The sequence below is a fragment of the Zalophus californianus genome, chromosome 17 (assembly GCF_009762305.2).
Source record: "Zalophus californianus isolate mZalCal1 chromosome 17, mZalCal1.pri.v2, whole genome shotgun sequence".
NCBI classification, from domain to species: domain Eukaryota; kingdom Metazoa; phylum Chordata; class Mammalia; order Carnivora; family Otariidae; genus Zalophus; species Zalophus californianus.
This window is the reverse complement of record NC_045611.1, coordinates 53566958-53580083: the sequence shown is the minus strand read 5'-3', so window position 1 is coordinate 53580083 and position 13126 is coordinate 53566958. Positions and strand designations below refer to the sequence as shown.

Sequence of the window (13126 nt, the reverse complement as noted above, 5' to 3'; positions counted from 1 at the left end):
GATTGGAAAAAAGTCAAAAGAATATTTTTGTGACATGAAAATTGTATGAAATTTACATTTCAGTGTCCACAAATAAAGTTTCATTGGAACACAGCCAGAACTACTGGTTTCCATAATGCTTATTGCTGCTTTCCTGTTGCATTAGCAAGAGAACAATGGCCAACAAAGCCTAAAATACTTGCAACCTGTCTTTTACAGAAAGTGCTGATCCCTAAAGTAGAGAATAACAGAGGAAGACATGCTTTATAGGGGGTAATCTGGGAGCACTTCTCGAAGGAGGTGATATTGAAGTGGAGGACTTAGGGGGCATTTAGGAAAGTCTGAGTAGGGCTGAGCCAATCAAACCGATGTTAAATGTCCTCAGTGTGAGTTTCACTATAGATACTCTAGATGTCCCCAATAAGTGGAATCACACAGTATGTGTCTTTTTGTGACTGGCTTATTCCACTGAGCATAATGACCTCAAGGTTCATCCATGTTGTAGCACATGTCAGAATTTCCCTCTTTTTTGAGAGTGAGTAGTGTACCATTGTGGGTATATCCTACATTTTGTTCATCCATTCATTAGTCGAAGAACACGGGTGTACAAATATCTCTGAGTTCTGCTTTCAGTTCTTTTGGGTATATACGCAGAAGCGGGATTTCTGGATCATGTGGTGATTCTTTTTTTTTTTTTAATTTTTTGAGGAATCTCCATCCTGTTTTCTATCCCCGTCTACATCCCCACCAACAGTGCACAAGGGTTCCAATTTCCCCACATGCTCGCCAACACTTATTCTTTTCTATTTTTCTGATAAGTAGCCATCCTAATGAGTGTGAGGTGGTATCTCGTTGTGGTTTTGATTTGCATTTCCCTGTTGCTCAGTGATGTTATGCATCTTTTCATGCACTTATTGGCCATTCTTATATCTTCTTTGGAGAAATGTCTGTTCAAGCCCTTTGCCCATTTTTAATAGAAATTAGCTTTTTATTTTTTTATTTTTTTTAAAGCAGGCTCCACGCTCAGCACAGAGCCCAATGCAGGGCTTGAACCCATGACCCTGAGATCAAGACCTGAGCTGAGATCAAGAGTCAGATGCCTGACCAACTAAAACACCCAGGTGCCCCTAGAAATTAAAATATAATTAATCTCTATATAATATCTTATACATATGGAGAGGAAAATCCAAGAATGAAGAGTGTCAACATGGCACCTTCAAGTGTTTACCATTCCCACAACTTTTCTCTAGCTTTGGAGATTTTCATGATACAAATAACCTATGAAAACACAAACCCCTGTGGATTCATGGAATTCCATAAGTATCTATGGAGCTCCTGCTGGGTGCCAGGCACTGAATCAGAGCAGGGAACCCAACAGACAAACCATTGCTCTTGGGGCACCAGCACCCCAAGAAACTCTAGCATCTCAAATTGCTTATTTGCTCCCCAGGGCTTACTGTACGTTGTCGTTCTTATTTACTAATCTGTTTACTGGTGTTACATTTCTTCCCCCACATACCTCCTTCCACCCCTGCTAGACGGAACCCCATGAGCAGAGACTGCGGCATCTTATTCAGTGGGTACCCCACGGCTATTTGTTGAACAAATGAATGTAAACTCCGTGTGAGCAGACTGTTTCCCTCAGCTCTGTATGGGGGTGCTTAGAACAGGGCCTGGCACATAGTAGATGCTCAGAAATTATTTGTTCAATTCATGAAGGTAAGTCCCGAAAGGGCAGGGACCGCCTGTTTCTCTCCACTCTAGCCCTAGCTCCTGGAACAGCACCCGGCACATGGTAGGTGCTCAATAAATACCCATTGACTGAATGAATGTAAGACCCAGGGGGACAAGGCAGAAACCTCTGTTTTTCTAGACTCCCTAGCGTCGAGAACCCTGCCTGGCACATAGTAGGTGCTCAGCAAACATGTGCCTTTGCACAGTGTTCCTCCCTCCCCCACCGTCTCTCTGACCCCGCCCTTACCTGGGGGGGTGGGACCGGCCAGTGTCCCTCTGTGACGTCACAAAGGCCCTACCATGCCTCTGGCCTCAGCCCTCTTGCTGCTGTTGGGCCTGAGCGCCCATGGAGGTTGGGGCTGCCTGCAGTGTGACCACTCGGTGCAGGAGACCCTGAGGCAGCTGCGCTTCGCCCTCATCCCCAAGCGCTTCCAACCGGAGCAGCTGCGGGCACGTGCCCGGGCAGTGCTGCTGGGCATGGAGGGGCCTTTCTTCCGGGACTACGCTCTGAACGCGTTTGTGGGGAAAGTGGGTGCGTGCTGGAGAGGAGAGGGTTCCTGGCACTGCGGGGGGCGGGGGAGGGGGAGGGACCCATGGGGTAGCCCGAGACTCGGGTGGGAGACAGACGCTTTGGGGACTGCGTTCCCAAGAGGGGAGGGTGGGACCATTCCTGGAGGAAGTTGGGGGTATCCCCTGGCTCTCTGAGGGACCCACTGGAATTTCCTCCCCTCTTGCCCCCAGGGACAGATCACCTGGAACATGTGGTGTCCTTTATCAAGAACCAAACAAGCCACTTAATGGTTAATTCTCTAAGAGGTAGGAGCTAAGAGGGAAAGCCTTTTCCCAGCCCCCTTCTCGGTCCTCCCTTTCCATGAGTCCACCTCTCCTCCCCTTGATATTAAAGACAAAACAAAACAAGACACATGCATATAGCCTTTGGTGTGTCTGGCAGGGTTCTAAGTGTTTTACTGAAAAAAGTCGAGGGACAGTTCATCACTGTGGGCACTACTGTGGTCTGCCCTTTGCAGAGCAGGAGACTGAGGCTCCGCGGAGTTAGGTGACTTGTCCCAAGTACACAGCTCAGACATATTCCTAACCACCGCCCCTGCGGTGTGTCTTTTGGGTTTGTATTCAGTGGCCCCAGGGAGCTTAGTCATTTGAGGGCCTTATGACGTTCCCCAGCAGAGGGCAGTAGAGGGCTCTGTGGATGTTTAACTGCTTTGTGCCTCAGTTTCCTCATCTGTAAAACGGGAATAATAGCACTCACCTCATGGGCACTGAGAAGTGTAAATGAGTTTGTGCATGTGCATTTAGAACAAAGCCAGGAAAACAGTAAGTGCTCAATAAATGTTAGCTATTAAGATTATGATGCTGCCTGATTATGATGCTGATCCAGCCTCTGTGCCTAGAGCAGAGGTTGGCAAAATACAGCTGGGGGCCAAATCCTTTTGCCAGCCCCCTGTTTTTGTAAATAAAGTTTTATTAGAACAATAATAATTTACATATTGTCTACAGTCGCTTTTGCTCTCCAAGGCAGAACTGAATAATTGTGACAATGACCATCTAGCCCTCAAAGCTGAAAATATTTACTATCTGAACCTTAACAGACAAGGTTTCGAGCAGCAGGTCCCAACTCAGGCTGCACGTTCGAATCCCCTGGAGAACTTCTCAAACATTCCAGAAGCCCAGGCAGCAGCCAAGTAAATCAGAATATCAGGTGTTGCGCCTGAACATCAGTAATTTTAAAGCTCTAGTTGAAAGCAGTAATTAAAGCTCTCACCTTTCAAAAAGGTGACTTTTGTATTTTGAAAAAAATTCAAATGTTATAAAAGTTGCAGGAATAGTACAGTGAACACCTATACACCATTTGTTCACATGTTAACACATGCCTTGTTCTGTGTGTGTACCCTTTAAGAGTTAGTGACACTTCAACCCTAATTTCTTCAATGGGGGACCTCCCAAGAGCAAGGAAGGGTATTTTCTTGCACAATGAGTGGAACTAGGAAGTTTAATGCGAACTCCATACTATCCAATATCCAGTCCTCGAATTTCTCCAATGGTCACAGTCATGACTTCCATCACTACTTTTCTTCCAGTCTTTGATCTGCTCTGGGATCACGCATTCGTTTGTCTTTTATGACACTGACATTTTTGAAGAGCTCTGGCCAATCATTTTACCAAGTGGCTGACTTAGCTTCTTGGTCTCCAGCCCCTCCGGAGGTCAAACCACATGGCCCAAGCCCCCAGTAAAGAAAGACAATTTTTTTTTTTTTGGTAGGCTCCATGCCCAACGTGGGGCTCGAACTCACGACCCCAAGATTGAGTCACATGCTCTACCAACCAAGCCAGCCAGGCGCCCCCAGAAACATACTCTTCACAGGCAAGATATTCCAAGGACTTAGAGGAGCCAAACCTTTTCTTCAGAATGTGCAGGGTATGGACAAGCCAGACCTGCTGAGTTAACCCTTTACTGCACAATACAAATGAGAACAAATACTATGGAGAGAATAATGCAGGGGGCAGGGGATAGGGGGTGCCGGGAGTAGGGTACGGGCTGCAGTATAAAGTCAGGCAGCCAAGAGGGATGATGTCACTGACAAGTCAGCATGTGAGCAGACCTGAAGGACAGGGGAAGCCCCAGGACGTAGAAGGCTGCAAGCAGGAAGAACAGCTAGTGCAAATTCCTGAGATGGGCCTATGTTTGGCATATTCACAGAACTTCAAGGAAGCCAGGGAGGCTGGAGTGGAGAGAGGGAGAGGTGTGGAAGATGAGGTCCTAGAGGTAAGGGGATGGGGATGGGTAGATGGGGTAGAGCCTTCCAGGCCACGGTGAGGAATTTTGGCTTCTATTCTGGGTCACATGGGAGGGTTCTGAGCAGGAGGGGGATATGGGTCAGCTTAGTGTGGTTCTAAGAGCATCCCTCTGGTTGCAGAGAAGAGATTTGGGCAGGACATGGGGGAGCCTGGCAGACCAGCAAGAAGCTGCCACGGTGGCCCAGGCAAAAGATGATCATGGCTGGAACCAGGGTGGTAGCAGGGGACGGGGTGAGAGGGAGATCGTATTCCTGGATCTAACTTGGATATATTTTTTTAAAGGTTTTATTTATATATTTGAGAGAGAGCACGAGAGGTGGGGAGGGGCAGAGGAAGAAGGAGAAGCAGAAGCCCCCACCTCCCCCGCTGAGCAGGGAGCCCAATGTGGGGCTCAATCCCAGGACCCTGAGCTCATGACCTAAGCCAAAGGCAGACACTTATCCAACTGAGCCACCCAGGCGCCCTATCTTGGATATTGAACAGACAGGTTTTGTTCATATAACATGCATGTTGACAGACTGCATGCAGGATGTGAGAAAAAGGAGTCAAAGCACCAAGGGCTGCGCTGAACAGTTAGAATCGGACACCTCCCATCTCCTAAGGTGGAGAAGACTCGGGGGTTGGGAGTCAGCTTGGAGGAGTCTATCAGGGTTCAGTTTTGGACTTACTGAGTACAAGATGCCCATCAGACATCCGAGTGGAATTCCTAAGTGGGGTATTTGGCTATATGCATCTGGACTTCAGTGAGCCGTCTAGGCTAGGGACATCAGTGTGGGAGGAACTGGTATACACAGAACAGCACTGTCCGTGGAAATATGATGTGAGGCACAAGCAGGAGTCACATGTAATTTTTTATTCTTTTGTAGCCACGGGTTTAAAAAGATACACAGAAGGGGTGCCTGGGTGGCTCAGTCGTTAAGCGTCTGCCTTCGGCTCAGGTCATGATCCCAGGGTCCTGGGATCGAGCCCCACATCAGGCTCCCTGCTCCACGGGAAGCCTGCTTCTCCCTCTCCCACTTCCCTCTCTCGCGCTGTCTCTGTCAAATAAATCAGTAAAATCTTTTTTTTTTAAGATTTTATTTATTTGACAGAGAGAGATAGCGAAAGAGGGAACACAAGCAGGGGGGAGTGGGAGAGGGAGAAGCAAGCTTCCCGCTGAGCAGGGAGCCCGATGAGGGGCTCGATCCCAGGACCCTGGGACCATGACCTGAGCCGAAGGCAGCCGCTTAACGACTGAGCCACCCAGGCACCCTGTAAAATCTTTTTTAATAAAATAAATAAAAATAAAAAGATACACAGAAGCAGGTGAAATTAATTTTAATATATTTTATTTATCCCAATACCTAAATGACCATTTCGACATGCAAGCAACATAAAAATTATTGAGGTTTTTTACAGTTATTTTATTCATACCATGTCTTCAAACTCCAGCATACATTTTATACTAACGGCAAACCTCGATTCAGACTAGCCCATTTTGAGTACTCGGCAGCCATGCGGGCTGGTGACTGCCATACTGGACAGTTTAGGTCTAGGTAATATACAAAGCCATGAAGCTGGATGAAATCAGCTGGATGAAGGAGTGAGTGTAGACAGAGTGGAGAGGAGAGCAGGTCAGAGGAAAGGAAAGGAGAGGTGACCAAGTCTGTTCTACTACTTACCAGATCAGAAAACTGAGGCCAGGGGCGCCTGGGTGGCTCAGTTGGTTAAGCGACTGCCTTCGGCTCAGGTCATGATCCTGGAGTCCCAGGATCGAGCCCCACATCGGGCTCCCCGCTCGGCGGGGAGTCTGGTTCTCCCTCTGACCCTCCCCCCTCTCGTGTTCTCTCTCTCAAATAAATAAATAAAATCTTAAAAAAAAAAAAAAGAAAGAAAGAAAAGAAAAGAAAGAAAACTGAGGCCAGTAGAAGGTGGTTTGTCCTGGGGCCCCACAGTGGATCAGAAGGTAGATGCAAGGCCTCCCAGGCCACAGATTTGCCCAGTGGACCTGAGTAATACCCAGTCTTGGTGACTCCTGGTGAATGAAAAGGGGCTTCCTCATCTCTTTGAAGCTGAAGATGGGGTGGGCTTGCTGGGTACCTCCCACCCCACAAGGATGTCTCTCTCTCCTTCTCTTTCTCTCTCTCCTCAGATGGGCCTCTGCTGGAGGAGCTGGTGGCTATCAGGGAGAGAGTGATCAAGGAACTCAAGAAAGTTTTAAAATCGTATGAACTGAAAGGTGCAGCATCTCTCTCCATCAAGCCCCTCCCCCCATTATCACCTCATCCCCTTCTCCCACTTTCTCTCCCAGACTCCTTGCTTACCTCCCCTGTGACTCAGCCTTCTCGGCCTCTCCCCAATATTCCCTGCTCTCGTTTCCAGATTCACTTCTCCCTCCCCTGGTCCCTTCCCATTAAATTCTCAAATTGCTGTCCCGACTTAACTCACTTCAGCTCTTTTCTCTTGCAGCCTGCCATCGCAAAACTTGCCGTGAGTCCTGGATTTATTTTCTGTCCCTCCCTTCCCTACCCCTCCGCACCTCTTTACCCTGTCTCCCCCAGATCAAGCCCCGCTATCACCTACTCCATCTGCTGGTTCCCCCTCCCCAAAGCTATAGTATCTAGGGATATCTGATTTTTGAGGGCGTATGGAAGTGGTTGCAACTTGCAAAAAAAAGTATTTTGGGGGGAAGTTAGGGTGGGATAAGCAGGTCATAGTAACCAACAAACCCTAGGTCTCAGTGGTTTAACAAAAGGAAGATTTATTTCTCTTACCCAAATTCCTTTGAGAGTTGAACTTTTCTTTTTTTAAAAGATTTTATTTGTTTGCCAGAGAGAGGGAGAGCACAAGCAGGGAGAGCAGCAGGCAGGGGGAGAAGCCGGGATCATGACCCGAGCTGAAGGCAGACGCTTAACCGACTGAGCCACCCAGGCATTCCGAGAATTGAACTTTTCTTCCAAGTGGTGGCCCAGGGATATAGGCTGCACCTATGCTGTGGCTTCTAGGCTAACTTCAGAAGGGAGCGAGAAGAGGGAAAGCGCCTATGGGAACTTGTTTGTCCTGGCGGGGGAATTGGCTGCATCCCTCTGCTCATCCCACTTTCCCTCGGCCAGAACTCTGGTCACATGGTTGCAACCTACGGCAAAGGAGCCTGGGAAATGTAGTCTTTTTGTGTGGCAGGAAGAGGCAGAGACAGATGAGTGCGCATCTAGCCACACTGTATGTACAGGGGGATGCAAAACAGGAATATAGAAATGAAAGCATCCTGTTTGTAGACATTTAATCAAATATTTGTTTAATTAATTAAATGTCTACAAACAAATGTTGGTCAACTGGACAACTGCAAGTCAAGTCAACTCTTCAATGATTATATAAAAATTTTTATTTTTTTTAAGATTTCATTCATTTATTTGAGAGAGAGCGTGAGCACGAGTTGGGGGGAAGGACAGAGGTAGAAGCAGACCCCTCGCTGAGCAGGGAGCCCGATGCGGGACTCAATCCTGGGACTCCAGGATCATGACCTGAGCCGAAGGCAGACACTCAACCGACTGAGCCACACAGGCGCCCTCAAAATTTTTATTTTATTCTTAAGATTTTATTTTTAAGTGTTCTCTACACCCAACGTGGAGCTCAAACTTACAACCCTGAGATCGAGAGTCACACCCTCCACCCACTGAGCCAGCCAGGCGCCCCTAAAAATTATTTTTAATGTGAATCAGTGCATTTTGCTCAGCTTCCTCTGCTGCACATGGGACTTCCAAATTCGGGAGGGCCAAGGAACTCTCCCTTCTCTTTCCCCTCTGCTTCCTGCCCCTTGCCGGACCTCTGATATCTGCCCTCATCATACTTCTCCCTTTCCTCCTTTCCAGGCTTGCTAAAAGAAGAAGTCTTAGACTGTTTACATTGCCAGAAGGTCACTCCCAGGTGTATCAAAAAAAAGTACTGTTTTGGTAAGCTCCTGGGGGTCAGGGGAAGACAGGGATGCATGAGAGATGAAGACAGCCATGACCCAGCAGATAGGGGTTTTGAGATCTCCCACATATAACCTTGAATTCTGCACTTACCACTTGCTTACAGTGTGGCCCAGATGTTGCTCCACATTCTGAAATTTGCTTCCCCCCTACTGTTAAATAGGAAAACTCCTCTGTAACTTTAAAATGCCTCTAATACCAGAATGGCAGGTGCTAGAAAAACATTTTTCTTTTTTACCAGTGTCATACCTGGGGAGTCCAGAAGGATCTGCTGAATTCATTCACTCACTCACTCATTCATTCATTCAGAGATTTTTTTAATTTTTAAATAATCTCTACACACAATGTGGGGCTCAAACCTACAACCCAAGATCAAGAGTTGCACGCATCACTGACCAAGCCTGCCAGGCACCCCCAGAGATTTTTATTTTTATTTTTATTTTAAAGATTTTATTTATTTGAGAGAGAGAGAGAACGAGAGATAGAGAGCACGAGAGGGAAGAGGGTCAGAGGGAGAAGCAGACTCCCCGCTGAGCAGGGAGCCCGATGCGGGATTCGATCCCGGGACTCCAGGATCATGACCTGAGCCGAAGGCAGTCGCTTAACCGACTGAGCCACCCAGGTGCCCCCCAGAGATTTTTAAAGTGTATACCCTTATAGCAGTGAGAATAGTACAGTGAACCCCCATATATCCATTAAGATTGAATAGTCATGCTGTTCCCTCTCTCACACTGTTCCTCTCACTCCTTTATTTCAGTAAAGTTTTCAAGTTCACCTCCTCAAAGATGACTCCCTGATCACACTCTCTAAAGCAGCACTTTCTATCAAATTATGTTGACAATGGACATTCCTCCACATTTGCTTTACTTATTTATTGCCATGGTATTTTTTTTTAAGTCATCTCTCTATACCCAAATTCACAACTGCAAGATCAAGAGTCACATTCTCTGCCAACTGAGCCAGCCAGGCAGGCGCCCCATTTCCATGGTATTTTAAAAGAAATCAAGCATTGTGAGATTTCACCCATAAATAGTGTGTGCCTCTAAAAATAAGGACATTTCCTATGTAACCATAATGCCATTCTCACACCCAAAAAACCTAGCAACAAGTCTTCAATATCAAGTAATTCTAAGTCCTTTTGCAACATCCCTAATTGTCCCCAGAATATCTTTCGCAGCTGATTCGTACAAACCAGGACCCAGTGAAAGGACTTCTCATATAATTGAACTGTAGGGTTTTTTCCACTTTTTTTTTTAATCTAGAAGAGTTTCTCTTATCACCTCCCCCCCTCCCCTCTCCCCCCCCCCACGACATTGACTAGTTGCAAAGAGGATTTGTCCATTTGCTCCTTTAGGATGGTGGTTAACTACCAGATATTTCGAGTACCCCATTATACCCCCAAACTGAGGATCAGCAGAATGGAAGACAGATGGCTCATATTGCCCACATTTTAATGGGGTGAAGGGTTAACTAGGGTTTCTCAACCTTGGCAATCCTGACAGTTGGGGCTGCATAGTCTTTGTTATAAGGGCTGTCCTGTGTATTGTAGGATGGTTCAGCAGCACCCCTAGCCTCTACCCCACTAAATGCCAGTAGTACTCCCCTAGCCAAAGTCATGACAATCATTTCTAGTCTCCAGACCTTTCCAAATGACCCCTGGGGGACAAAACTGCCCCGAGCTGAGAACCACTGTTAGACAATTACAGGAACGAATAAATGGATTGATTCCAGATTGCAAGTGTGCCCTAGTGAAAACAGAACAGAAGAGTTTGAAAGAAACTGCCTGGGGGAAAGGGAGGGGCGGTGCTAGTTTAGAGAGTGCAGATTGCAGGACCTCTTTAAAGAAGTGGTGTTTGACATCTAGAGGAAGTGAGGGAGTAAGGAACAGTGTGAATGACAGAGGGAACAGCAAGCGCAAGTATCCAACATGGTTGAGCAACGAGAGGGAGGTTAGTGTGGCCAGAGCCAAATGAGAAGGGTATAGTAGCTAGCTAGTCACATGGTGACCAGATTGTGCAGGGCCTGGTGGGCCGTGGTGAGGATTTAGGCTTTTAATCTGAATGAGAGGCGAGCTTAGGGAAGGCTCTGCGGGAAGAGGCACTGGAGAGGGCTTAGGTGTTTGACAGGCGCCCTCTGGCGGCCATGTGGGGGCACTGTAGGGCCAGGAGAAGCGGAGAACCCCGGGAGAGGAGCTTTGATAGGGGGCTGGACCAGGTCGATAGCCCAGGAGGTGGATCAGACTCTGGATACATGCTGAAAGTGGGGCCAAGAAGCTCTGCTGACAGAATGAAAGAGTCAGGGGGAGGGGACGATTGGAAGACGCCGAATGGGACTCCCAAGAATCTTCAGGGTCCCCAGCTAAGATGCAGGTTGACTTTCGTCTTGTCTTGAGATTGTCAGAATTTTGCATCTCATGTTCATGGGCAGTCGAATGACCCACGTCCTCCTCCCACCACCTAGCCAACTAGTCGTATTTAGCACTGGGCTCTTCGCTGTCACTGGGGTGTGCAGGGTAGCCTGTCGGTGCTGCAAGCCAGAGATCTTTGCCAGTGGGGTTCACGGAGGTATCCAGAGCACCTAAAACAGTGCCTGGGACACAGAATTTGAGGAATGGATGAATGCAGTCAGACCCCAGGAGAGGGCAGCGGGGACAGGTAGGGAGGAGGGAGAGAGAGGCCGAGGTTGCTGGGTGAGCAGGTGGGTGTGGGTGCCGGGCCAAGGAAGGGTGGTGACTTGGAAGTCAGGGTTGTCTCCCCCACCCCACCAGTTGATGGGCAGCCCCGCATGGCCCTGCAGTACCAGAAGGAGGGGGAGAACCTGCAGAATGGCGGTGCTGTCATTGCTATTTTTCTGGCTATTCTTGCCTTCGGGGTCATCGTGGCTTCGTGAGTCATTCCTGCCCTCTCCTGAGGCTCCCAAATGCCCCACCGGGCCCCACAAAAATGTCCCTGCCCTGTATCAGCCACTGTGTCATTTGGGAATCTCCTCCTCACTCACTTTGTCTCTGCCTCTCCTTCCTTCTCTCCATCTCTTCTCTTCCCGGCCCCCATGTCTGTCTGTCTGTCCATCTCTCCTTCTCTCTCACCTCCTCTTCCCCTCATCCCTGGACCACCTTATTTCTTTCCTGGGTCCTCAGCACTTTTGCCTCTCTGGGTCTCTTCCTCCATAAAAAAAAAAAATACATTAAAAATTGTATTTCCTGCATGTGCTGGATGAAGACAGATGTCGTCCGAGCTGAATTCATTATTACATATTCTTCTTCACCATTGTCATTGTATTAATTTATTCCGTTCTGCTTTTCAAAGTGGTTAAAATGAAAACATTTCTGGGAGTCTGTCTCTCCCTCTGACCTTCTTCTCTCTCATGCTCTCTCTCTACCATTCTCTCTCTCTCTCAATAAATAAATAAAAATCTTTAAAAAAAAAAAAAAAGAAAAGAAAACATTTCTGTTGGGCCCCAAGCACTGAGCCCATGGTGCCAAGGGGAGGAGTGGACCTCACCCTCCTCTCCGCCCTTCTGAGGGACCCTCCCACCTCTGCCCACCTGTCACCCCTCCAGCCCCTCCCCTCTTCCCTCTGGCCCCTTTTCTGTAGGGCTCTGCCTTCTCCTCCTGCCCCTCACCCTCCTTTCCCAGTGCCTGGTGGTGAGTTAAATCAGCACTCAGCACAATGAATGTCTGCTCCCACCGTGAGCTTGTTGGGTCTGTGTCCCCTTCCCTCGCCCTCTCTCTGCCTCCCCCACTGGGCTTTCTCCTCCCCTCCCGTGTCCCAGTCTCAACCCTGCTGTCCCGCCCCTACCCTGCCTCCCAGGTTGAATCCCTCCCGCCTCCCCTCTCTTTCTCCAGTACCTTCCCCACTGCTCTCTCCCCCTCCCCCATGTTAGAACCTCTCCCCCCTTTCTTCGCTAGGTCTTTATTTCTGTCTCGAATCTTGTTTCTCCCTCCCTAAGCCTCTTGCTCAAGGTCTGTCTTGCCCCTCTGTCTCTTTGGCATCCTTGGTATTCCTTGGCTCATGGCTTCCCTCCGGATCTCTGCCCACCCACCTCCCATCTTCAGATGGCTTTTTCCTCCGCATCTGTCTCTGATCACCCTCTTCTTCTCCTATGAGGACACCAGTCTTTGAATGTAGGGTCCATCCTAAATTCCGAATGATCTCATCTTACCTTAACTTAATTACATCCGCAAAGACCCTATTTCCAAACAAGGTCACATTCACAGGTCCTGGGGATTAGGACTTGGATATATCTGGGGGGAACGGGGGGGGGGGACACAATTCAATTCAGCACACCTGCTTCTCTCTCTTCCTCATTTCCTTCTCCTTCTGTCTTTCCCTTCTCCATGAGTCTCTCGCCCTATGTCTGTGTCTTTCAGAGTCTCCTCCAGTCTTTACCACTCTTTCTGTTTTCACATTTTACCTTCACTCCCAGTCCCAAATTTTCTCTCCTCCTCATTCATGTACCAACACTGATTGGCTAAGAACCCTGGAAATCTGCCCAGATACCCATTATGTCACAGGCTGAACCAAATAAGGCTGATGATTGGAGGGAAGTGGGTTTTTGGGGGGAGGGGGAGGAATGGTTGACCTGGGGGGACCTGAAGTTCTCTTTGTAACCTCCAGACTTTTTCTCTCTGACCAGGGCTATTATGTACA

At 48.2% G+C, this 13126-nt stretch overlaps 1 protein-coding gene across 1 annotated transcript in view; it reads left to right on the top strand.

Annotated features, from left to right (window-relative positions):
• Window positions 1–2048: 2048 nt before the first annotated feature.
• LOC113935406 (zinc finger protein 345-like) overlaps window positions 2049–13126 on the top strand; it is a 30115-nt gene continuing 19037 nt past the window's right edge. Inside the window, 5 exon segments of the mRNA XM_027617377.2 lie at window positions 2049–2245; window positions 2455–2529; window positions 6659–6745; window positions 6976–6996; window positions 8376–8456. Of these exon segments, the coding sequence (XP_027473178.1) occupies window positions 2191–2245; window positions 2455–2529; window positions 6659–6745; window positions 6976–6996; window positions 8376–8456 (319 nt within the window). The 5' untranslated portion in view covers window positions 2049–2190.